Here is a 27378-nt window from a genome sequence, read left to right on the forward strand (position 1 = left end):
GTCCAATCAGAATGGAGTACTCATGTCATCATCTGATTGATGGGGAGTTCCACCAATGGATATAAAGCAGGCATCAGCACATAGTAGACACTCTGGAGTATGCGTAAGAGAGACTGTTGAATCGGCAAAAAAGATACAAAGTATTACTTAAATTTCACTGCCCATATACCAGCACCTAGTTACTGCAATAGCGTCCCGATCACTGCGCATAGTTATTCAGTAGAAACCTTTATTGTTTTCTTCAAGTGGATAAAATTCTGTCCATGGTCCAGCACCTGTGTGTCCATCACATCACCATGGACAGAGTTTTATTCACTGGAAGTAAACAATGAATGTTCCTACTGAATAACAACAAGCAGAGATAGATCTTGGAAACTTTGAGGAATTAAGACAGAAAGTATATTGGAAAATTGCATAACTTTTAATTATGCAAAAAATAACTTTAAAGGGGTTAACTGATGACTTATTCACAGAATAGGTCATCAGTATATGATCGGTGGGGGTCCGACACCCAGACCCCGCACCGATCAGATGCTCCGGCTGCCTCGGGCTTTGGACATTCATGCCGGAAGCAGATGGCTCCGGTGATGGAATAGCGGCTCTGCTCCTATTCAAGTAAACAGGAGCAGAGCTGCAGTTCTGCAGCATGGGCGCTATGCAGTGTACGGAGCCATCTGCTTCTGGCTCCGTACACTGCATACTGTGCAATAACATCCGATGCCTGCAGGCAGCCGGAGCAGCTGATTGGTGCGGGGTACGGGGGTTGGACCCGCATTGTCATACACTGATGACCAATCCTGTGGATAGGTCATCAGTTATCCGTTCGTGTACAACGCCTTTCATTTGGTGAAACCATACAACCCCTTTTCTATAGTTAATTGGCTGTATATACATATGGTCCAAGCTAAGTTAAATAAAATGTATGTGACAAGGCTCCAGGACTAGGTGGCTTACACCCAAGAGTTCCTAAAGAACATAATATTCAGAGATTCCCTAATGACTAAAGTATAGTGCCAATCGACTGCCGCAGGGCAGTGTCCAATTTCAAAAACAGCTCTAGGTCTTCCCCAGGTCCTTACAGACCAGTGAGTTTAAGATCCATTGGTGGGAAAATCTTGGAAGGGACTCTTATGGGACTATATACAGGAGTGTGTGACTGAAAACAGTATTATAAGTGTCAGCCAGCAAGGTTTACTAGAGGCAGTTGTCAAACCAGCTGGATTTGTTTTTAAGAAGAGATGAGTAGAAGCAAAGACAGAGGGGCCACTATGGATATAGTGTTTTTGAACTTTGCAAGGTCATTTCACACTGTCCCTCAGATGCCTAATGGTTAAAATAAGGTCTATTGGTCTAGAAATTGGAGTTGTGTACAATGATTCCTACTTTGAATGGTCCCCAGCTATAAGTGGTGTACCACAAAGTTCAGTGCTGGCACCGCTATTATTTAACTTACTAACCTTTTCAGGACTAAGCCTGTTTTGGCCTTGATCCATATGTCTACTTTATGTTTTCATTGTTTTTTGAAGGTCCTTTTGTTTTTCTAGGACGTTACAAGGCTTAGAACTTTAGCAGCAATTTCTGACATTTTCAAGAAAATTTCAAAAGGCTATTTTTTTAGGGACCAATTCAGTTCTAAAGTGACTTTGAGCGCCTTATATATTAGAAAGACCCCATAATTCACCCCATTTTAAAAACTGCGCCCCTCAAAGTATTCAAAATTGCATTCAGAAAGTTTCTTCACCCTTTAGGCATTTCTCAGGAATTAAAGCAATGTAGAGGTGAAAATTACAAATTAAATATTTATTTTTTTTGCGAAATTCATTTGTAATGCATTTTTTTCTGTAACATAGAAGGTTTTATCAGAGAAACTCAACTCATTATTTATTGCCTAGATTCTGCAGTTTTTAGAAATATCCCACATGTGGCCCTAGTTTGCAAATGGACTGAGACACAGGCATCCGAAGCAAAAGAGCACCTAGTGGATTTTGGGGCCTCCTTTTTTTTACATATATTTTAGGCACCACTATTTGGACCCACGGCAGGGCTCAAATAGGAATGAGCGCCATTTGGATTTTGGAGAGCAGATTTTGCTGGAATGGAACGTGGAATGGAGGGACCAAAACAGTGGCAACCCAAAAAAAAGTTACCACATTTTGGAAACTACAACCCTCAAGGAATTTAGCTGGAATGCTTTTCGGGTGTCATGATGCATTTGTAAAGCCCCTGAGGGACCAAAACAGTGGAAACACCCAAAAAGTTTGGGAAACTATACCCCTTAAGTAATCTATAAGGGGTATAGTGAGCATTTAGACCCCACAGGTGTTTTGCAGAATTTATTAGAATTAGGCCGTGAAAATGAATATCAAATTTTTTGGGGCATTTTAAATTCTTTATTTTTTTACGGCGTTCACTGTGCGAGTTAAATAATGGTATATTGTAATATTTCGGACTTTTATGGACGCAGCTATACCAATTTTGTTCATTTTTAATTTTTTACTTTACTTTAGAGGAAAAATGGGAAAAGTTTACGTTTTTTGGACTTAAAATATATATACTATTTTTTTCACTACTAATAACTTTATTTAACTTTTTTTTACATGTTTTATTAGTCCCTCTAGGGGACTCGAACCAGCAATCGTTAGATCGATGGTTGAATACACTGCAATACTAATGTATTGCAATATATTGTCATTTTTACAGGCTTCCGTAACAGTGCGATCGCTGCTCTTGTCCATTAATCCCGCTCCATACATCACCCTTCACACCATGACATGCTATTACGTGCGCAGCGGATGGTGCAAAGTGAAAGTTGCAATTTTCCACTGATATTCCATTGCACAATATGTTGTGCCTGATTTGTGCCACTGAAGTAAAATACCTCATAAAATGTTAAGCGGGTTCTCCCAGGTATGGCAATACCATATATGTGGACGTAAACTGCTGTTTTGGCACACTGTAGGGCTCAGAAGGGAGGAAGCATCATTTGGCTTCTGGAGCGCAAATTTAGCTTGGTAGTAGTTCTGTGTGGGTTTTACTTATATTTCAGTTTATAATGTGGGCCATATGTAAGCAGTGTGGAGTACAACAGGGCATAATAAGAGGGTATAATAATGTGGTAAATAATAATCCACAGATATGTGGCCGCTGTCGCACTTATAAATGGCGCCCGATCCTATCCGCTTTTTGAACGCTCTGCACATTTTGTGTCGCCATATTCTGACTGCAAGAACTTTTTTCTTTTTTTCTCCAACAGAGCTGTGTGAGGGCTTGTTTCTTGCGAGACAATATGTAGTTTTTAACCCCTTAAGGACCCAGCCACTTTTGGACCATATGACAGCCTCATTTTTTTAAATCTGACATATGTCACTTTATGTGGTAATAACTCCAGAATTCTTTTACCCATCCGAGCGATTCTGAGATTATTTTCTCGTGACACATTGTACTTTATGTTAGTGAAAAAATTTGGTCGATAAATTCAATATTTATTTGTGAAAAACACCAAAATTTTGAGAAAATGTGCAAAAATTAGCATTTTTCTAAATTCAAATGTATCTGCTTGTAAGACAGATAGTAATACCACACAAAATAGTCACTAGTTAACATTTCCTATATGTCTACTTTATGTTTGCGTCATTTTTTGAACATCCTTTTATTTTTCTAGGACGTTACAAGGCTTATAAGTTTAGCAGCAATTTCTCATATTTTCAAGAAAATTCCAAAAGGCTATTTTGTCAAGGACCAGTTCAGTTCTGAAGTGGCTTTGAGGGCCTTATGTATTAGGAACTCCCACAAATCACCCCATTTTAAAAACTGCACCCCTTAAAGTATTCAAAACAGCATTTAAAACGTTTCTTAACCCTTTATGCATGTCACAGGAATTAAAGCAATGTGGAAGGGAAATGTGCAAATTTCATTTTTTTTGCAGAAATTCCATTTTAATCCATTTTTTCCTGTAATACTGAAGGTTTTTACAAGAGAAACACAACTGAATATCTATTGCCCTGATTCTGAAGTTTTTAGAAATATCCCACATGTGGCCCTAGTGCGCTACGGGCCTGAAACAAAAGACCCAGAAGCAAAAGAGTACCTAGAGGATTTTTCGGCCTTCCTTTTCTTAAATTATATTTCGGGCACCATGTCAGGTTAGAAGAGGTCTTGTGGTGCAAAAACAAAGGAAACCCCCGAAAAGTGACCCAATTTGGGAAACTACACCCCTAGAGGAATTCATCTAGTGGTGTAGTGATTATTTTGACCACACAGGTATTTCATAGATTTCATTAGAATTCTGCAGTGAAAATGAGAAATTACATTATTTTCCAATAAGATGTAGCTTTAGGTCAAAATGTTTCATTTTCTCATCAAATAAAGGAGAAAAAGCACCATAACATTTGTAAATCAACTTCTCCAGAGTAGGGAAATACCCCATATGTGGTAATAAACCACTGTATGAATACACATCAGGGTTCAGAAGGGAAGGCATGCCATTTAGCTTTTGGAGTACAGATTTTGCTGGATTAATTTCTCTGCACCATGTCTTATTTGTAAAGCTCCTAAGGTACCAGTACAGTGGTAACCCCCCAAAAGTGACTCCATTTGGGAAACTATACCCCTAGAGGAATTCAACTAGGTGTGTAGTGAGCATTTTGACGCCCCAGGTGTTTCATAGATTTCATTAGAATTGTGCAGTAATTTTTTTCCAATAAGACGTAGCATTAGTTTAAAATTTTTCATTTTCTCAACAAATAAAGGAGAAAAAGCACCAGAACATGTGTAAAGCATTCTCTCCAGAGTAGGGAAATACCCCATATGTGGTAATAAACCACTGTATGAATACACATCAGGGATCAGAAGGGAAGGAGCGCCATTTGGCGAGCAGATTTTGCTGGATTGGTTTTTCTGCAACATGTCGCTTTTGCTAATTCCTTGGGTACCAGTACAGTGGAAACTGCCCAAAAGTGACTCCATTTGGCAAACTACACCCATTGAGGAATTCATCTAGGGGGGTAGTGAGCATTTTGACCCCACAGGTGTCTCATAGATTTTATTACAAATGGGCAGTGAAAATGAAAAATTACATTATTTTCCAATAACACGTAGCATTAGTTCAAAATTTTTCATTTTCTCAACAAATAAAAGAGAAAAAGCACCGGAACATTTGTAAAGCAAATACCCCACATGTGGTCATAAATTGCTATTTGGACACACAGCAAGGCTCTAAAGGGAAGGAGCGCCATTTAGTATTTGGAGTGGAGATTTTACAAGATTCGTTTTTGGCACCATGTTGCATTGAGTTATAGTACCAGTACAGTGGTACCCCCTGAAAAATTACCCCATTTTGGAAACTAAATCCCTCAAAGAATTTATCTAAGGATGTAGTGAGCATTTTGACCGCATAAGTGTTTTGCAAAAATGAGTAAACAATAGATGTTGCAGATTGAAAATTGCTGTTTTCCACAGATATGCCATTTCAGTGCCCAATGTGTTGTGCCCAGCTTGTACCACCGTAGACACACATCCCATAAATTGTTAAGCGGGTTCTCCAGAATACAGTAATACCCCATATGTGGTCATAAATTGCCGTTTGGGTACACTGCCAGGCTCAGTTGGACCACCATTTGGCTTTTGAAGCACAGATTTTGCTTGGTGTTTTACTGGTATTTCAGGTTATAATGTGGGGGAATATGTAAACTGGGTGGAGTACATCAGGGTATATGTAAGATGGGCGGAGTACATCAGGGCATATGTAATCTGGGCAGAGTACATCAGGGTATATGTAAGCTGGGCGGAGTACATCAGGGTATATGTAAACTGGGCGGAGTACATCAGGGTATATGTAAGATGGGCGGAGTACATCAGGGCATATGTAAGCTGGGCGTAGTACATCAGGTCATAATAGGATGATGTAATAATGGGGTGAATGAATAATCCATGGATTGGTGTGGTACGCTTTGAACCACACCTTTATATACAGGCTGGGTTTATTGGGTATTATACAAAATATCTGCGTTCCAGTATTGCCTTATATTTGACTTCTTCACTAGCCCTATAAGCCGCACAAGGCCCTAAAGTTTCCTCATCTCCGCTGCATCTACAGGGTCCACCTGTGCGGTCCAGCAAATGATGATGTGGGGTATTTAGTGAAATTCTACTGGACCTAAAAATGAGTCTGGGCCGTCATTTTGCGTCATTTTGCATCATTGTGTTTTGAGAGTCATAACGTGTTATTTTTCCGGTGACGGAGCTGTGTGAGGGCGCGTTTTTTGTGGAACGAGCTGTAATTTTTATTGGTTCCATTTTGGGGTACATGCGATTTTTTTATCACTATTTATTACATTTTTTGGGAGATGAGGAAACCAAAAAACAGCCATTCTAGCACGTTTTTTTTTTTTTTTACAGTGTTCTCCGTGCAGTATAAACAACATGTTATCTTTATTTTGTGGGGCGATACGATTACAGCGACACCAAATTTATATTGTTTTTTTACGTTTCACTATGTTCCCACAATAAAAATACTCTTTTCTAAAAAAATCATGTTTTAGTGTCGCCATTTTCTGACAGCCATAACTTTTTTATTTTTTAGATGATATCGCTGCGGGAGGGCTTGTTTTATGCGTGACGAACTGTAGTTTCCATTGGTACCATTTTGCTTTACTTGCAACTTTTTGATCACTTTTTATTACATTTTTTTTGAGACAAGATGTCCAATAAATAAAATGCTGTCATTGTTTTTTATTAAAAAATTTTACGATGTTCACCGTGCGGTAAAAATAATGTGACATTTTTATAGATCAGGCCGTTCCGTTCGCGGCGATACCTATTATGTATAGTTTTTTTTCATGTTTTCATTTTTTTTCTAATAATAAAGGTGTTGATTAGGGAAACAGGGCAAGTGTTGTTTTTATTAATTAATTTATTTTTCTTTCACATTTTTTTTTAAATTTTTTACTTTTTCTTTTACACTGACCTGGGGACTTGAAGATCTGGTCTTCTGATCCCCAGTACAATACACTGCACTACTTATGTAGTGCAGTGTATTGTAACTGTCATTCATCATTTGACAGTTAGCGTATTAGGTCCTGCCTCGGGCAGGACCTAATAGGCTTCCGTACCTGGGCAACAAGGAAGCCTAGCAACGCCTTCCTGGTTGCCATAGCAACAATCGCCACCCGCGATCCATCGAAGGGGGGTCTGGGGGGTACAGAGGGAGCTCCCTCTCACTGTGAACCACTTCAATGCGGCGGACGTCATTGACAGCCGCATTGAAGGGGTTAAATGGCTGCGATCGGCGGTAACAGCCATCGCAGCCATTGCAGCGGCATGTCAGCTGTGTATAACAGCTGACAGCCGCTGAAGATAAAGCGCGCACAGCTCCTGTGCTCGCTTTATCTCCAGGGCGTGACTGTACGCCCGTGTGCGGGAAAGCACTTTCTATTTGGACGTACAGTCACGCCCGTGTGCGGGAAGGGGTTAATAGTACAATGCTGGGGTTCAAGCGATTTTTTTGATCACTTGCTATTCCACTTTTTGGCAAGCAAGGTGACTAAAAACCCTAAATTCTGACAAAGTTTTTATTCTTTTTTTTTTTACAGTGTTCACCATGGGCTATAAATGAAAATTTTACTTTATTCTGTAGGTAGATACGATTACGTGGATACCAAATGTATATAGTTTTGTTTATGTTTTGCAGCATATGCACAATAAAGTCACCTTTTTATAAAATAATAAATTTTTTGGTTCATCATATTCTGAGAGCCATAACTTTTTTATTTTTGCCAGTCAAAAAAAGCTGTGTAAGGGCTATTATTTGCGGGGCGGGTTGTAGTTTTTATTGGTACTATTTTTGGGTACATGTAACTTTTTGATCACTTTTTAGTATTTTGGGAGGGATGGTGACCAAAAAATAGCGATTCTGGCCTTGTTTTTTTAATTATTTTTTTTTGCGGTTTACTGTGCAGAAAAAATAACATTATAGTTTGGGTTGTTACGAACGTGGTGATCCCAAATATGTTTCCTTTTTTTAACGTTTTCAATTTTTTTCCTATAGGAAAATACAACTTTTATTTTAACATTTTTTACATTTTTTTATTTCTTTTTTCTTGTCCTACTAGGGGACTTGAACACCAGCAGCACTGATCGCTGCTATAATACATTACAGCCAAAGGCTGGTCCTCATAGACTTCCCTAGATAGCGGACTCGGAGGCCATTGTCTTGCCTAAAGACCCAAAATAGGGCAGTCCTAAAGAGGTTAAAGAAAAACACTTGACAGCGCTTGTAAATAATTGCCTTCTTTTTTCATCTGTACTATGTAACTATGTATGTAACTATTAAAATTACACTTTAAAATGACATACTTCACAAGTTAGCTATTGTTGTGCACACAACCTAAGTAAGTAGAGAAAGTCTACACTATAGTACCTCTGATGTTAAATTATGATTCAGTAAGGTTAGACAATGACAATTCAGTTTAGACCTGTGTTCTGTCTCTTACCTAGGTGCTGTCCCACAATCTCTACACAGTACTCAGTATTCCGCATGACCCTGTAGCTCTGGAAGATCATTTTCGTGATGATGATGATGGCCCGGTTTCTAGTCAGGGTTATATGCCCTATTTGAACCAGTACATATTGGACAAGGTGGGTTGTTTTTACAATGTCAATTTTCCAGTTATGATATTCTAAAGGAGTTTAATTCTGTACAGACTGCAAATTAGTCCTTTCCTTCACACCCAATATACCATTGTTTTTATGGAAGTATGGTTTTACCAGAACATAACATTTTTCCCAAAATCTCTAGTTAACAATCCACTTTAGTCCTGAACGCTGAATTGTGATACATTTGCCTGGAAATTCCTCATCATTGATATTTGTATGGAACTAACATTAATTATTTGTGTTTGTGTCTTCTCTCCATTTATATTCTTCAATTTATATTTTCCATTAGGTTGTAGAAGGTACATTTGTAAAGGAAAGATTCCATGAGTTGTGCTGGACTCTGACAGCCAAGAAGAACTACCGCCCAGTTGGAGTGACAGTTCCCAATGAGGATGCTTTCCATCTCTGGTGTCTCTTCAACTATCTGTCGGAAGATACATACCCACTTATCATGGTCCCTGATGAGGTAAGGTCTATATGTATTTTTGTGTCTACATTTACAAAGAATAAGGAAAATGGAAAATCAGAGTGTAAAAGATTCTAGGTTGTCCCCTGTTTCACCATGAGGTAAACCATGTTCCATTAGCAGCTTGTTTTCCACCTTATGTACAACTAAGGCCTTATTCACACGGACGTGTCTGTTTTGCGCACGCACATATGCTGCGTGAAATTCACTGACAGTCTGAACGGCCCCATTCACTTACATAGGTCCGTGCGACGCGCGTGATTTTACAGTAGCACGGACGTATAACACGTTCGTGTGAATAAGGCCTTCAGATGTTATCGTTCAACATATGGGCAGCTCCCACCTCCACTAAAAAATGTTAGGGTAAAAACTCATATTTAGTACACTGACACACACATACACAATTACACTTACAATTACACTTACCTGAACTAGCAGCCGCAGCGCTCCTTCCAACCAGCCTCACCACTACCCATTAATGTGATGTCCTCAGGTCTGAAGCTGTAGTCCCCTGAGATCAGCCTCCAGCTGTCCATATCATGTTGCTGTGGAGACCGGCGCTCGTTAATGACGCCAAGCCTTGGGGCCCTATTAGAGAGGAATCTACCACTTAGGAAAATAGATGAGGCTACAAATCACAAGAGGACTTGCCAGCTTTCTTTTAGTAATCGACAGGTCTGTTTTAGTGACCACTTGTATGTCCCATAAAATAAAAATTCTTGTGCTTTTCTTCTGTTGTTCCTCAAGGTAATGTATGAATACATTACTGGACATTACTATTCCACAGAGTTCTAAGAAAAGATACTCCAGAACTGCTATTTTATGAGTAATACAAGAAGTAACTAAACCAGACATGTCAGAAGAGCGAACAGGTCCTCTTCAAAATAAACTGACTGAATATTAACCAATGGAGCTGACAGAAGTGTAGATTTCTAGCGTTAATCTGTTTTCCCTTAGTCCTAACAGCAGCACAATAATGGGGTATTTCTGCCCCTATGTACTATGTTCTGCCCCTAAATACCATGAGAGGTGTCACTTGTCAAACTAAATATTCTCACTATACAGATGTAGCCGTGTTTTTCTTGATGCTGATAACTTGCTGTAGTGTGTTATCACACAACCAAAGCCACTGAAAAGCGATTGGAAAAATCAAGTTAAAGTTTCTTGGCACTGTATTTATTGCGTTAAAAGTCAAGGTAAAAAAGGCTACATCTGTACCATGCAGGCCCGCAGCTGAAATAGTACCAGAGGGAGTGTCTGTCTCGCCCTGGTTGCAAATCTTGGTGTGATAATGGAATTTTGGAAAGCTTGTGTAAAGGATCTGCCAGGCACAGCTGGTGTCAACGCCCATAGGTAATCAGTCTGCACCTGCTTCTATGTCTGTGAGACTGACTCCATCTTCCACCACTCAGGATGGCAGGCTTAGAAGTGCGAGAGCCTATAACAGCCTGGCCAGACGGAGCTAGCTCCCGCCCTCTGTCTATTTATACCTGCCTTTCCTGTTCCTCCTTGCTTGTGATTCTTCTCGTTTGGTTTCCTGGCCCTGCTGCAGCTTCTGAACTATTTGACCCTGCTTCATATTGACCCTGGCTTACTGACTACTCTCCTGCTCTGCGTTTGGTACCTCGTACACTCCTGGTTTGACTCGGCTTGTTCACTACTCTCCTGCTCTGCGTTTGGTACCTCGTACACTCCTGGTGTGACCCGGCTCTTTCACCACTCTTGTTGCTCACGGAGTTGTCGTGGGCAACTGCCCCATTTCCCTTAGCTTCTGTGTACCCTTGTCTGTTTGTCTGTTGTGCACTTATTGAGCGTAGGGACCGTCGCCCAGTTGTACAGCCGTCGCCTAGGGCGGGTCGTTGCAAGTAGGCAGGGACTGAGTGGCGGGAAGATTAGGGCTCACTTGTCTGTCTCCCTACCCCCCATCATTACAGCTTGTTTTTTTGATTGGGTCTCCTTCATTTCCCTCACCAAATTTTCCCTTAATAACCGGGTCAGTAACTCGTCAGGGGTCTCCCCCTTTTTCTGTAATTTTGGGTTTAATCCAGGGTTTCCTCCGTTTCACCTGGTGGTTCCAACAATCCCGAGGTAGATGTCGTTCATCGGGAACTGTGCACAGTCTGGGCCCAGGTTCAGAAGAACCTAGAGGCGTCCCAGAGCATACAAAAGACTCAGGCAGATAGAAGACGATCTGCTAACCCCTTGTTTGTGGTCGGGGATCTGGTGTGGCTGTCTTCAAAAAATGTGCGCCTTAAATTACCGTCCAAAAAATTTGCTCCCCTGTATATAGGGCCGTACAAGGTCATTGAGGTCCTTAACCCTGTCTCCTTCCGACTTGAGTTACCCCCGTCTTTTCGAATACACTACGTGTTTCATGCCTCCCTCCTGAAACGCTTCTCCTGGTCCTTGGCTACCTCAAGGAAACCTACGGTCCCTGTTATCACCCCTGAAGGGGTAGACTTCGAGGTGGCCAAGATTGTGGACAGCAGGATGGTCCAAGGCTCCCTCCAGTACCTGGTCCATTGAAGAGGATACGGGCCTGAGGAGAGGACTTGGGTACCCGCCCCGGATGTTCACGCTGGGGTATTGCTGAGGAGGTTCCATCTTCGGTACCTCAATAAGCCAGGTCCACCTAGAAAGGGTCCAGTGGCCCCTCATAAAAGGGGGGTACTATAGAGGATCTGCCAGACACAGCTTCGGTGTCGACGCCCGTGGTTAGTCAGTCTGCACCTGCTCCTAGGTCTGATAGAATGACTCGATCTGCTACCAATCAGGCTGGTAGGATCAGGAGTGGGAGAACCTATCACAGCCTGGCCAGACGATTCTAGCTCCCGCCCTCGGTCTATTTATACCTTCATTTCCTGCTTGTCTTTTCCTGTGATTCTATCCTGTTTCCTGGCTCTGCTGCTCCTGCTATTATTATTGACCTTGCTTCATTTTGACCCTGGCTTTACTGACTACGCTCCTGCTCTGCGTTTGGTACCTCGTGACTCGGATCGTTCGCTACGCCTGTTGCTCACGGTGTTGCCGTGTGCAACTGCCCCGATTCCCTTGGCTTCTGTGTGCCCTTGTCTGTTTGTCTGTCGCGCACATGTTGAGCGTAGGGACCGTCACCCAGTTGTACGCCGTCGCCTAGGATGGGTCGTTGCAAGTAGGCAGGGACTGAGTGGCGGGTAGATTAGGGCTCACTTGTCTGTCTCCCTACCCCTTTTTTCTGCAAATGTTTTTTCTGGGCATGATTTTTTGGGAATGGTGGAATGGTGGATTTCTTGTCTAAGAAATCTCGACCTGAATCGCAAAATCTCGTCTGAAATAGTGCGCATGCACCTGTCATGTATGCTCCGACACCATTCCCTGATTTGTCCGGGCCTTAAATCTAGTTACTGCGCATGCGCTGCTATAGTGTCCCATTGTATCCATGCACCAGAACAGGACATCGATGCGCAAGCGCTGGATTTTGTGTGTGCTGTGGGAAGGCGAGGAGCTGTCAATCAAAAGAAAGGAGGCGGGGCTAACTTTGAAAGGCTTGAGGAATGAAGATATCACCCCATGAAACTGCGCAGGTCCAAGCAGTCGTTCCAGCTGCAACTCCGTTTGAACCTAAAATGAACTGATAGTTTTTCCAGTGATCGTAAGTCTTTCATTAACTTTCGTGAGAGTTGTAAATTATATTTTCATCTGAGGCCTTTTTATCCTGGAACTGAGCACCAACGAGTTGGCCTAGTCATTTCTCTATTACAGGGAGATCCTCAAACCTGGGCCTTTTCGTTGATACCCGATGTCCCTGAATTTTTTTCTGTTGAGACCTTCTTTGCGGCCCAAGGTTTATTATATGGTGAACCAGATATCACTGCAGTGGAGGGAGGTGCAATCTGTTACCTCTCCAGCAGGGATGGCGTTCTGTCGAGGATTACTGTTCGGAATTTAGACGGTGGTCTGTCCATTATAGTGGAATGTTGAATCGCTTCGATGTCAATTATGCCGAGGCCTTTCTGAAACCATAAAGGATCTTCTGGTAAACTACCCTCCGCCCTTGACTTTAGAGGATACCATGACTCTCGTTGTGTGTTTTGACCGACGTCTACGAGAGCGCAAAAAAGAACGTTCAGCATTGGTCTCTCCTCTTCCCTGCACTGAGATCCCTCCATCTGCCCCACAGGAGCCCATGCAATTGGGCTCCACTATGTCTTTTCATGATCAGAGATATTTCCGGACACGCAAAAGGCTGTGTTTCTATTACTGGGATGCTGGTGATATGCACAAGAACTGTTCCAAAACGTCCGGCTACGGAAAACTACAGAGCCTAGATGGCCCCTGGGAATGTCATCTGGGTGGTCAGGTTTTACCAAAATTTTCTCAAAAAATCCTTTTACCTGCTAATATATTGTTTAACAATGTTTTTATTTCTGGTCAGGCTTTCGTAGATTGTGGTTCTGCGGGTAATTTTTTGAATTTTCAGTTTGCTAAAAAATTGGCTATTCCCCTAGTTCAACTGAAGAGCCCTGTCAGAGTGTTTGCCGTAGATAATACCCCTCTCTCTCAGGGGTCGGTCAAGTTCTCCACTCCGCCTGTTACTTTAGAAGTGGGTACCTTGCATACTGAACTAATTTCTTTCTTTATCCTAGAAAATGTGCCTACTGAGGTAATATTGGGTATGCCATGGTTACAGGCACACAATCCTGTTATTGATTGGGTAAAGGCAGATTTGCTTAAGTGGAATCCTAAATGTTATGAATCTTGCATGTGTCTGTCTACTACTAAAGTATCTTGTAATGCACCATTGGTGCCTGAGTGTATTCAAGATTTTGAGGATGTCTTTTCTGAATTCGGTTGTGAATCTCTCCATCCTCATAGACCATATGACTGTCCCATTGTACTTCACCATATAGTAACCTACAGACCTGGGTCTAAAAATGTCAGGGTTGATGCATTATCTCAAAGTTTATGCTCCTCACAGGTCCCCGACTTTCAGCCTGAACCTATTTTGTCTAAAGGGATAGTGGTTTCTGCAATATCGCCTGATCTTGCAACTGAGATTAAGGAATGTCAGCAGCTCACTCCGCAAACTATTTTTGCGTTGAAATTTTTGTACTTTCTCAGTTCAGATTTTGTTTACTTAATGCGTTACATGATTCTGTTTTGTGTGGTTATGCAGGGATAACTGGTACTAAAAAAAGTCTCACGGCTCTACTGGTGGCCATCTGTATCTTATAATGTGAGTTCCTATGTCTCTGCCTGTGATGTTTGTGCTCGTGCTCAGACTCCTCGAGTTCGTCTTTTGGGTGAACTACTTGCATTGTCTGTTCCACAGAAACCTTGGTCCCATCTGTCTATGGATTTTATCACCGATTGGCCTCCCTCTGAAGGGAAACCTGTCATTTGGGTTGTGGTGGACTGTTTCAGTAAAATGTGTCATTTCATTCCATTGTCTCAACTCCCTGATTCCAAAACTCTGTGTAAATTATTTATTGATCAGGTGGTTTGTCTGCATAGTATTCCAGAAAATATTGTCTCTGACAGAGGTATACAATTTGTGACTAACTTCTGGAGAGCTTTCTGTAAGAAACTTGGTGTACAGTTATCTTTCTCTTCTGCATTTCACCCTGAGACTAATGGTCAAACCGAGCACTTTAATCAAACCTTGGAACGGTATATTAGGTATTATATTGCGGGTAAACCAGGCTGAATGGGTCTCGTATCTTCCATTAGCGGAATTTGCTATAAATAATCGCCACCATGTTTTGTTTTTTTTAAACCTCGCCGTTTTTCTGTAATTATGGTTTTCATCCTCGTTTTGGTTCACTTTCCGTCTCTAGTGATAACCCTTAGATGTAATAAAATAAACAGTGCACCGTTTGGGCTCAGGTTCAATCGAACCGGAAGAATTCCCAATTAATTCAAAAGCAAAATGCTGACAAAAATTATTCGGTAGGTCCTTTGTTCAGTGTGGGTCAAAAGGTGTGGCTTTCTACTAAGAATCTGCGACTGAAAGTACCGGCTCATAAGATTGCTCCCAGGTTTATTGGTCTATACGAAATTGTTTAAGTTATTAACCCTGTGTCTTTTCGCCTGGCTCTTCCTCCTTCTTTTAAATTCATGATGTTTTTCACAAATCCTCAATAAAAAATTTGTACCATCATCTAGGATCAAGGATTGTGGATTTCAGAGGGGTCAGGGGTACACTCCAGTACTTGGTGCACTGGTAGTGGCATGGGCCAGAAGAATAAACTTGGGTTCCGGCTTATTCAGTCCATGCTAATCGTTTAGTTAAAGTGTTTAATTTGAAGTTTCCTTTGGAGCCTAGCCCGCGGTTTAAGGGTCCGGTGGCCCCTTGTAGAAAGGGGGGTACTGTTAGTAAATGTCTGTCACTTTAAGATTGTTATTACTACTAGCCTAGCTCCTGGGTGGCCCTGTTTTAAGATGCATAGCCAATCTCATTTCTCTGTCTGCAACCTATCAGTGCCAAGAGTGCAGTATTTGAATCTGTTCAGTTTTCTCATTGTTGCTTCTGATCCTCTTGTGTATGCATGTTTCTGATCATGCATGTTTTTCTTTACAACTCTTGCGGTATTCGTTCTCCTTTATTCCTTGTGGAAATAAAAAAAAAATTGCAAAATCTACAAGTTGTTGGAAATAATTTCGGTTTTAATTTTTACGGCCTAATTCCAATAAATTGAGGAAAAAAATTGAGATCAAAATGCTCGCTATACCCCTAAATCTTAAAGGGTTTAGCTTCCAAAATAGAGTCACTTTGGGAGGTTTCCACTGTTTTGGCTCCTTGGGGCTTTGCAAATACGACATAGTGTCTGCAAACCATTCCAGTAAAATTTGAGCTCCAAAAGGCAAATTGCGCCCCTCCTCTTCTCAGCACTGCAGTTTGTCCAAACAGCAGTTTATGTACACAAATACTCAGGAAAAATTGCTTTATGCATGGTGGTGTGCTATTTTTAATTTATTCCTAGTGGGGGAAAAAAGGTCTACATTTTAATGGAATTTTTTTCTTAATTTCCACGCCCCGATTCTAAAAACCTCAAGGCCTCTGCAAACCTATAGTGGTGCCTGGAAAATATCCTAAAAAAGTAGGCCCCAAAATCCACAAGCTGCCCACAGGGAGGCCTTTGTTGCAGTCAAATAGCACACTAGGGCCACATATGGGATAAGTACTGCAGAATCAGGATGATAAATATTCAGTTGCATTTCTCTGTTAACCCCTAGCCGCACCACTCAGTAACTATACGTTGACGCGGGAGGTTACTTCCCGAACAAGGACGTATAGTTACTGAGTCGTTCCTGGTGAACACTGTCGGCGACAGTGTGCACCGGGAATTGGGAGGTCAGCTGTTTCTGACAGCTGACACTCCACTCTTGCCGGCCAGCGGCCCTTTGCCGCTGATCTCAGCAATTAACCCCTTAAATGCGGCGATCAGTCTTCCATTCATCACCCTGGCGAATCCGGACTAGGTTGTAAGCCCCACGCAGGTCCAGCTTAGAAATTTTTTGGCACCACGTATACGATCAAACAGTTCAGAGATCAGTGGCAACGGATATTTATTCTTCACCATGATCTGGTTGAGACCTCGGTAGTCGATACAAGGACGAAGAGAGACTAGTTCTCTTTCACATAGGTGGAAATGGACAGAGTCTCTGGCAAGGAGAGAGGATATGCCCTACCACGGGGAAGGGATGCACCAGGAATTAGTTCGATAGGGCAGTCATATGCCTGATGTGGAGGCAATGTCTAGCTGAAGACGCGGCATAATGACTCGGCAATCCTGCCAATGACCGAGGCAGAGAAGGCTGAACTGAACGAATCTGCACCAAACACCGTTTTTAACACTCAGGGCCCCACTGGAGTACCTCTCCAGAATTCCAGTCCAGGACTGGGGCATGCAGTCGGAGCCAAGGCAGGCCCAGCAACACAGGGTTAACAGCTTTGGATAGGATATAGAACGACAGAAGTTTTGAGTGAAGAGCTCCCACTTGGAGCCTCAGCGGCTTGGTCACAGCAACAACTGGGTCTGGCAGAGGCAGTCCATTTACGGAAGCAACTGTCAACGGGCTCTCCAGAGGAATGGTGGGTAATTGCAGAAGGTCCACCAGGTCCCTACGGATGAAATTAGCAGTGGATCCAGAGTCCAGGTACGCAGAGATTTGATGCGTTCTCTCACCGGACACTATGGTCACAGGTATGAACAATTTAGACGGAAGTCCATTCTTACCCAAGGTTGTCACTCCTAGAAACCCTAGGCTTTGGGATCTTTGGGGACACAGGTGCACAAATGGCCACCAAGGCCGCAATAAAGATAGAGTCCAGAAGTGCGTCTGTGTTATCTCTCCTGGGTGGATAACTTACACTGGTCCATTATCACAGACTCCTTAGGAGGATTGACATCTGAGGATAGCAGGGGTTGCTGCAAAGTAGGAGCCAGACTGGGAAGGACTCCCTCCTGTCAAACCTCTTGGAGGCGTTCTCGGATCCGTACATCAATCCAGGCAGACAGAAAGATGAGGTCATCCAGGGTAAACGGCAGATCCCGAGCGGCAAGTTTGTCCTTAATTTTAGGAGCCAGTCCATGCCAGAATGCAGCCACCAGGGCCTCATTGTTCCATAACAGCTTTCCCACAAGGGTGCTGAAGTGGATGGCATACTCACTCACGGAGGTGTCTCCTTGGCGTAGGTTAATCAAAGAAGCCGCTGGATGATGAGACCCGACCAGGCTCCTCAAACACCATACGAAAAGTCCGGAGCAAGGCTTGGAAGACACGTGTCTCTGAGTAATGATGGGGTAGGGAGACAGACAGGTGAGCCCTAATCTACCCGCCACTCAGTACCTGCCTATTTGCAACGGCCCGTCCTAGGTGACGGCGTACAACTGGGTGACGGTCCCTACGCTCAACATGTGCACGACAGACAAACAGACAAGGGCACACAGAAGCCAAGGGAATCGGGGCAGTTGCCCACGGAAACACCGTGAGCAACAGGCGGAGCGAACGATCCGAGTCACGAGGTACCAAACGCAGAGCAGGAGCGTAGTCAGTAAAGCCAGGGTCAAAATGAAGCAAGGTCAATAATAATAGCAGGAGCAGCAGAGCCAGGAAACAGGATAGAATCACAGGAAAAGACAAGCAGGAAATGAAGGTATAAATAGACCGAGGGCGGGAGCTAGAACCGTCTGGCCAGGCTGTGATAGGTTCTCCCACTCCTGATCCTACCAGCCTGAGTGGTAGCAGATTGAGTCATTCTATCAGACCTAGGAGCAGGTGCAGACTGACTAACCACGGGCGTAGACACCGAAGCTGTGTCTGGCAGATCCTCTATAGTACCCCCCTTTTATGAGGGGCCACTGGACCCTTTCTAGGTGGACCTGGCTTATTGGGGTACCGAAGATGGAACCTCCTGAGCAATACCCCAGCGTGAAAATCCGGGGCGGGTACCCAAGTCCTCTCCTCAGGCCCGTATCCTCTTCAATGGACCAGGTACTGGAGGGAGCCTTGGACCATCCTGCTGTCCACAATCTTGGCCACCTCAAAGTCTACCCCTTCAGGGGTGAGAACAGGGACCGGAGGTTTCCTCGAGGTAGCCAAGGACCAGGAGCAGCGTTTCAGGAGGGAGGCATGAAACACGTTGTGTATTCGAAAAGACGGGGGTAACTCAAGTCGGAAGGAGACATGGTTAAGGACCTCAATGGCCTTGTACGGCCCTATATACAGGGGAGCAAATTTTTTCGACGGGAGATTAAGGCGCAAATATTTGGAAGACAGCCACACCAGATCCCCGACCACAAACAAGGGGTTAGCAGATCGTCTTCTATCTGCCTGAGTCTTTTGTATGCTCTGGGACGCCTCTAGGTTCTTCTGAACCTGGGCCCAGACTGTGCACAGTTCCCGATGAACGACATCTACCTCAGGATTGTTGGAACCACCAGGTGAAACGGAGGAAACCCTGGATTAAACCCAAGATTACAGAAAAAGGGGGAGACCCCTGACGAGTTACTGACCCGGTTATTAAGGGAAAATTTGGCGAGGGAAATGAAGGAGACCCAATCATATTGACAGTCAGAGATAAAACACCTTAAATAATGTTCTAGATATTGATTAGTCCTCTCAGTTTGGCCATTAGTTTCAGGATGGAAGGCCGAGGAGAAGGACAGGTCAATCTCCAACTTTTTACAGAAAGCTCTCCAAAACAATGAAACAAAGTGTACCCCTCTGTCAGAAACAATATTGACAGGAACCCCATGGAGACGCAGGATGTGTTTGACAAACAAGGTAGCTAACGTCTTAGCATTGGGTAGTTTCTTGAGGGGCACAAAGTGGCACATCTTACTGAAGCAGGCTACTACAACCCACACCACCGACTTGCCTTGAGATGGAGGCAGATCAGTGATAAAATCCATGGAGATATGGGTCCAAGGTCTCTGGGGAATGGGCAAAGAACATAGTAAGCCCGCTGGTCGGGACCTGGGAGTCTTGGACCTAGTACAAACCTCACAAGCGGCGACGTAGGCCTTAACGTCTTTAGGCAACCCAGGCCACCAATAGTTTATGGCAATGAGGTGCTTGATACCCAGGGTGCCTGGATGCCCAGATAGTGCAGAGTCATGATTTTCCCTGAGTATCCTTAGCCGGAATTGCAGGGGAACAAACAGCTTGTCCTCAGGAAGGTTCCCGGGAGCTGAACCTTTATCAGCCGCAATTTCGGAGATAAAGTCAGAATCAACAGAGGAAATGATTATACCTTGGGGCAAAACACAAGCAGGATCTTCCTCCGAAGGAGGGCTGGCCATGAAGCTACGCCACAGTGCATCAGCTTTAATATTTTTAGACCCAGCCCTATAGGTGACCAAAAAGTTGAATCTAGTAAAAAACAACGCCCATTGAGCTTGTCTCAAGTTTAGCCTCTGGGCAGATTCTAGGAAAACCAGATTCTTGTGGTCGGTAAGGACCGTTACCTGGTGCTTAGCCCCCTCCAGGAAGTGGCGCCACTCTTTAAATGCCCATTTAATGGCTAAGAGTTCACGGTTGCCAATGTCATAGTTACTCTCAGTGGGCGAGAACTTCCTGGAGAAGTAGGCACAGGGACGGAGATGGGTGAGGGTCCTGGTACCCTGGGACAAGACAGCACCCACTCCCACCTCGGAGGCGTCAACCTCCACGATGAATGGCTCCATTTGGTTAGGCTCAATCAGCACTGGGGCCGAGATAAAGCACTTCTTAAGGACCTCAAAGGCCTGGACCGCCTCCGGAGGCCAGTGGAGGAGATCAGCACCTTTGCGAGTAAGATCTGTAAGAGGCTTAGCGATGACCGAAAAGTTAGCAATAAATCTCCTGTAATAATTAGCAAACCCCAGGAAGCACTGTAACGCCTTCAGGGAGGCAGGTTGGACCCATTCAGCCACAGCCTGAATCTTGGCAAGGTCCATGTGGAATTCATGAGGAGTGAGGATTTGACCCAAAAATGGTATCTCCTGCACCCAAAACACACATTTTTCGGTTTTAGCAAAGAGTTTGTTTTCCCGAAGGGCCTGGAGCACCTTCCTGACGTGCTCAAAGTGGGAGGACCAGTCCTTGGAAAACACAAGTATGTCATCAAGGTACACTACAAGAAATACCCCCAGATAGTCTCTTAAAATCTAATTTATGAAATTCTGGAAGACCGCAGGAGCATTACACAACCCATAGGGCATGACGAGGTATTCGAAATGACCTTCGGGCGTGTTAAACGCAGTCTTCCACTCATCCCCCTCTCTGATGCGGATAAGGTTATAAGCCCCCCGAAGATCAAACTTAGAGAACCATTGGGCCCACTGAACCTGATTGAAGAGATCAGGAATCAAAGGAAGGGGATACTGGTTCCTTACAGTGACCTTATTCAAGTTTCGGTAATCGATGCACGGCCTAAGACCACCATCCTTCTTCCCTACGAAGAAGAAGGCAGCACCTACCGGAGAAGTAGAGGGGCGAATGTAACCCTTGGCCAGGCATTCCTGGATATACTCTCTCATGGCTTCACGTTCGGGACAAGAGAGATTAAATATCCTACCCTTAGGGAGCTTAGCTCCTGGTACCAAATCGATTGCGCAATCGTATTCTCTATGAGGAGGTAATACTTCAGAGGCCTTTTTAGAAAAAACATCAGCGAAGTCCTGAATAAACTCAGGTAGAGTGTTCACCTTCTCAGGGAGAGAAATAAAATGAACAGAAAGACATTCATTACCTCATTTGGTAAGATCCCCAGTATTCCAGTTAAATGTTGGATTATGCATCTGCAACCAGGGAAGGCCAAAAACAAAATCGGACGATAATCCCTGCATCACCAGTACAGAGCACTGCTCCAAATGTCGATACCCACTACCGGGACAGGTTTAGGCAAATCAATCAATGGCATAGCTAGAGACATAGCAAATTCCACAGACATAATATTAGCAGAAGACTCTGAATACACGAAGGCATTGCCGGTAGCAGACCTACCACCAAAAGAGACCTGAAAGGGAAGCAAGATCTCATTAGGTTTCATGTATACGGGAAATACCTATGCGCCCAAGCGACCTCCCCGATGGCCACTTAGGCGCGGAAGTTTTCTGGCTGCTTATTCTTACGCCTAGGACAGTTGTTCACTTGATGCTTGTCATCCCCACAGTAGAAGCAGAGACCATTCTGCCTGCGGAACTCTCTACATTGTTGGGGGACACGGAGGCCCCGAGTTGCATAGGTTCATCCGAGTTTTCCGTGGAAGAACGAAGCAACGGCACCTCGGGAGCAATCATGGGGGAGCCAGAGGAGAAGGCACAAAAACATTCAAGTCGTCGTTCCCTGAGACGTCGGTCAAGACGTACCGCTAAAGCGATTACCTGATCTAGAGAGTCAGAAGAGGGATAGCTAACTAACAGGTCCTTCAGGGCGTTCGACAGACCCAATCTAAACTGGCACCTCAAGGCAGGGTCATTCCACCGAGAAGCTACACACCACTTCCTAAAGTCCGAACAGTACTCCTCAAAGGGTCTCTTACCCTGACGTAAGGTCACCAGCTGACTCTCGGCAAAGGCAGTCTTGTCAGTCTCGTCATATATGAGCCCGAGAGCAGAAAAAAAAGGTCAACAGAGGAAAGCTTAGGGGCTTAGAGCCAAGGAGCCTTAGGGGCTTAGAGCCAAGGAGAAGGGTCATTCTTGGGGCCCGTCCTGGAGCCGGGACATAATTATACCCACTTGCTGGCTCTCAGAACCTGAGGAGTGGGGCTTTAGATGGAAATAGAGCCTACAACTCTCCCGAAAGGAGAAAAAAGTCTTACGGTCCCCTGAGAACTGGTCAGGCAACTTGAGGTGGGCTTCAAGAGGTGAGGTGGGGTGCACTACCAGGGTAGCATCATGCAGGTTGCCCCTCTGAGCCAGGGCTTGGACCTGTAGGGAGAGGCCCTGCATTTGCTGAGCCAGGGTCTCAAGGGGGTCCATAATGTGTCAGGGACCAGGGTAGAAAAGGTATATGGGCCTGTGATTATGTAATGCCGGGGTAGGGAGACAGACAGGTGAGACGTAATCTACCCGCCACTCAGTCCCTGCCTACTTGCAATGGCCCGTCCTAGGCCACGGCATACAACTGGGCGACGGTCCCTACTCTCACTATGTGCACGACAGACAGACAGACAAGGGCACAAAGAAGCAAAGGGAAAAGGGGCAGATGCCCACGGCAACACCATGAACACAAGAGTAGTGAACGAGCCGAGTCAAACCAGGAGGGTACGAGGTACCAAACGCAGAGCAAGAGAGTAGTCAGTAAAGCCAGGGTCAATATGAGGCAGAAGACAAATAGTACAAGCAGCAGCAGCAGAGCCAGGAAACAAGCAGAATCACAGGCAAAGGAGAAGCAGGAAATGAAGGTATAAATAGACAGAGGGTGGAAGCAGGCTCCGTCTGGCCGGGCTATGATAGGCTCTTCCACTCCTCAGCCTCCCAGCCTGAGTGGTGGAAGAAGGAGTCACTCTATCAGACTTAGGAGCAGGTGCAGACTGAGTAACCACGGGCGTCGACACAGAAGCTGTGTCTGGCAGATCCTTTACAATATGACATTCAGTGCCCAATATGTGGTGCCCAGTTTGTGCCACTGCAGAAAAATATCTCATAAACTGTTAAGCGGGTTCTCCCGGGTATGGCGATGCCATATATGTGGACGTAAACTGCTGTTTGGGCACACTGTAGGGTTCAGAAGGGAGAGAGCACCATTTGGCTTTTGGAGCGCAGATTTAGCTTGGTCGTTGTTCTGTTTGGGGGTATTGCTGGTATTTCAGTTTATAATGTGGGGGCTTATGTGAGCTGTGCGGGGTAAATCAGTGTATAATAAGAAGGTATAATAATGCAGTAAATAAATAATAATCCACAGATGTGTGGCCAGTGCCGAACTGATAAATGGTGCCCATTCTTATCCCCCTTTTGGAATGCTCTGCACATTTTGAGTCGCCATATTCTGAGATCAAGAACTTTTTTATTTTCTCCCTCCACCAGAACTGTTTGAAGGCTTACTTGTTGTGGGACAATCTGTAGTTTTCATTGCTACCATTTTGGGGTACATGCGATTTTTTTTTTATCCCTTTTATTTCCATTTTTTGGCAAGCAAGGTGACCAAAAACAAGCAATTCTGCCAATGTTTTGTTTTTGTTTTTTTACGGCGTTCACCATGCACTATAAATGACATATTTACTTTATTTTGTGGGTCAATACGATTATGGCGATACCATATATATATATATATATATATATATATATATATATATATATATATATAGTGTTTTTTTCTATTTTACAGCGTTTGCATACTAAAATATTTTTTTTTAGTTATGTAGAAATCTGTTCTTTCTAAGAATCATCCTCTCAGTTAACAAGCTGTTAGGTGTAGCTTGGATATGTTGGGGTGAACTACTGGGACCTGGGACAGGAGATTTGATCTGACTGGGAGAATCCACGGCTGATCTAAGGACATTATCCTCAACCAGATGAACCAGGCTCTCTTCGGACAGAAGGGAGAAATTGGAATGACTAAAGCTCTATCCTCTCTGATCTTCTTTATTATCCTCGGTAACAGACATAGGAGAGGGAAGGCATAACCCTGTACCTGACTCCAGCATTGGGCGAGTGCGTCTACTGAAGTTTGATAATCCTTGGGGTAAGGTCTCTGAGTTTAGTGGACCACTATGACTGAAGTAACCTGTTTTTGCCTAGAAAATCTGCCACCTTATTGTCCTTTCCCCTTAGATGGACTGCTGAAAGAGACAATAAGTGGAGATCTGCCAGAGAAAATAATCTTGGCTAAAAAATAGCTCAAAGAAGAAGAAAAGAACAGCGCTTCATGGTGTAATATGTTCAAAATAAAACAGGTTAGCGGGCATATAGCCATAGGTTAGTCTGCTCACCTTTTGGTGTTGTGCTCAGAGCACATCTATTGATGTGTGTACACTATCATAGCTGCTGCCATCCTTCCCTCCGGACATTTGATAGTGCAAATAAATACCATGTCCGTATGTAGAATACTTGTAGGAAAAAATGGTGTGATTTTCATAGGCGTTGCTAGTAATAAAACTCCACTTTGGGCAGGAGGTATAAATAAAAGCCTTTTTATTATTTAAAAAAAAACAAACAAAAACAAAACAGAGCTTGGAAATCATAGTTTGCTAAAACGTGATGAAATTATAAAATGGATCCAACCGGTTTTGGGACTGGACTAGTCCCTTCTTCAGGGAAAATATCATCTCTGGTGGATAAATACATCAGTGGGATTGATCTTGTTCCCCCTGATGGTTTAATTATTCCACTGCTGTTGTATTGTTGGAATACATTTTTATATTCTGTCCCAAAACTATATGTATGGTGTTTTTCAGCGCCTGAAAAACTGCTGGTAGATCCTTGAAGTTGAAAGACATCATAGATGTTTGATGGTCCCACTGACCCTAGAGGAAGAAGGGGTCTCTGTGGGCTCCTCAAACACAAAGGCTTGACTGTTGGTGATGTTACACACGAAAACCCTTTCTTGAAATTTTTGCTGTTCATCCACTACCTAAGACATAGTCTGGCTATAGATGATAGATAAAGAATCTGCTTTTGTCCCATTTTTTCAGAATGCCTGGTTGAAGAGCCTTGTATCTGAATTGCGCCCACATCACAGCTGGAATACAAGTGTCAGAAGGCCAAGGACTGACATAGCATTTCTGAAAGATGTTGTATGGCTTAGGAAAAGGTCTGAATCTCTGTCTAGCAGAGGCTGAACTTTTCCCTGAGGCAGGGCCTAGAAGAATCCCCCAAAAAATACACCAGCTGGAACATATCAAATTTGACTTCTTTAAGTTTATGTTCCACCCCAATTTTATTAAGATAGAATAAATTATCTATAACTGGAATGTCAGAGACTGAACTGAGTGTGCCACTATTAGAAAATCGTCTAAGCATGAGATCAGAAGAATGTTCTTTGTTCTGATGAAGAAAATGGATTAAGGAGTTGTTGAGAACCACTGCAACCCTTAAGTATTTTTGATGAGCCCTGCAAATTGGGATATGGTAATAGACATCTTCCAGGTCTATTCATGCCATCATATAGTCTTTGAAGAGAAGATTCATGGTTAATGGAATAATTTCCATCAGGATTTTTTAATAGATGAAGGTATTTAGGGTTTTTTAGGCTTATAATAAACCTGAACTTTCCGCCTGGTTTCTATATCAAAACAAGAGGAGAATAGAAGCCTTTCCCTATTTTTAGACTTGAAACTTGAATTAGGACCTCCTTTCATATAAGAGAAAAAATGTTGGACTGTTGCTGTTTTACAAGGACATTTTGAACCTTTGTAGAAAGTAACCTGTCTGGTGGAAGGCACTTGAATTCTAGATAATAGCCTGTTTTTATAATACACAGGATCCATTTATTTGCAGAAATCTCCTCCCAATTTGATATAAAAGGGATAGATAACTTCCCAGTCCACTACTAGTTCTGCCATCATTGTTGGTGGTCTCTAATTTTTTTTATCATTCTGGGGCCTGAAAAGGAATCCTTTGATATTTTTCTAGGAAATTTTGAGGCCTTGAAGTCCCTTTGGATCTGATTTTCTGATTTTCTATTGAACCTTCTGGGATGAAAGGAATCAGGTTGTCTGCCCTGAGTAGGGAATCCTTTCCTCCTATCTGGAGGAGGGACAAACAAAAAATCACCGGAACATGGAATCGAGCAAACCTTTTATCTTTGAGTCTGGTTCCCCTTTCATGTTTTCAAACAGGTAGCCCAGCAAGTTGAATTTGAAAGGGCTGCAGATTTAGCTGATGGGAGGTCTGAGTCCACTGAGGTATCAGTCAAGAAGTCTGCCACTTTATATAGCACTGGGAGGGAGGAAAGGATCTGCTTTCTGGAGGTTTTATCCCTATAATTCAGCTCTTACTGGGTAATCCAAATTTTTCAGGCTCTAACAACACAAGTAGCAGCAATAACTGGCTTAAAGGTCCCCTTAGAGGCTTCCCATGTCAGAAAGGGATCCTAGATCTTTAAATGGTAGTGCATTTTTTCAAAATATTTTGGCTACTGGGACGTCTAGCCTAGGAATACTATCTCAATCTTTGAAGACTACCTCCTCAGAAAGATATTTCGTATTAAGGATCTTGGGGGTACTAAACTTCCTGTCAGGGTTCTTCCATTCGCATTTAATAAGGCTGGCCACATTTTTATGGATAGGAAATGTCCTGTTTTCTTGGTCCTAGGCCCTCAAACATAATATTCTGGACAGAAAGGGGTCCCTTGGGGTCATCAATATTCATTGTGACTCTGATCGTCCTCAGCAGAGAACAGATTCTTTCCTCCCCATCCCCTTCAGTAATTATCTTCGCTAGAAGCATCGGATATGTTCATCCGACCAGTAGAGGTAGAAGGTAAATTTAGCTTTTTTTCTTAGGGACTTAAGAAAGCCTTTGATACTAGATGCAAGACTAGTGGATTCCTCAGTGATAACTTTGTCTAGACAAGATTGAATTTATCTTTAAGTATAAGAAGATGTTAACTTCTACACACTACACACAGCAAACTCCTTATTATGAGATTTATCCAGTTTTATTCTAGAACCCTTTCTGGCCTAAAAGCATTATGGACAAAAAAACAATTACAAGATTAGAAAAATATTCTGTTCTACCATGAGTAGAGAATCCCGCTGCCATCTTCAAAGTACCAAACTAGAAGATCTTGTGGCTTCCAAGCGGTCAGCATGCCCTGTTGCTTCTCCTGGTGTATCCATCAGGTGGTGT

General features: G+C 43.4%; 1 protein-coding gene across 1 annotated transcript in view; it reads left to right on the forward strand.

Moving 5' to 3' along the window:
- The window catches only part of DEF6 (DEF6 guanine nucleotide exchange factor), a 328222-nt gene that overhangs the window by 118470 nt on the left and 182374 nt on the right, over positions 1–27378 (forward strand). Inside the window, exons 2-3 of the mRNA XM_075850631.1 lie at positions 8494–8634; positions 8942–9118. Coding sequence (XP_075706746.1) covers positions 8494–8634; positions 8942–9118 — 318 coding nt within the window. The remainder of the gene's footprint in view (positions 1–8493; positions 8635–8941; positions 9119–27378) is intronic.

The sequence above is a fragment of the Rhinoderma darwinii genome, chromosome 2 (assembly GCF_050947455.1).
Source record: "Rhinoderma darwinii isolate aRhiDar2 chromosome 2, aRhiDar2.hap1, whole genome shotgun sequence".
NCBI lineage: Eukaryota > Metazoa > Chordata > Amphibia > Anura > Rhinodermatidae > Rhinoderma > Rhinoderma darwinii.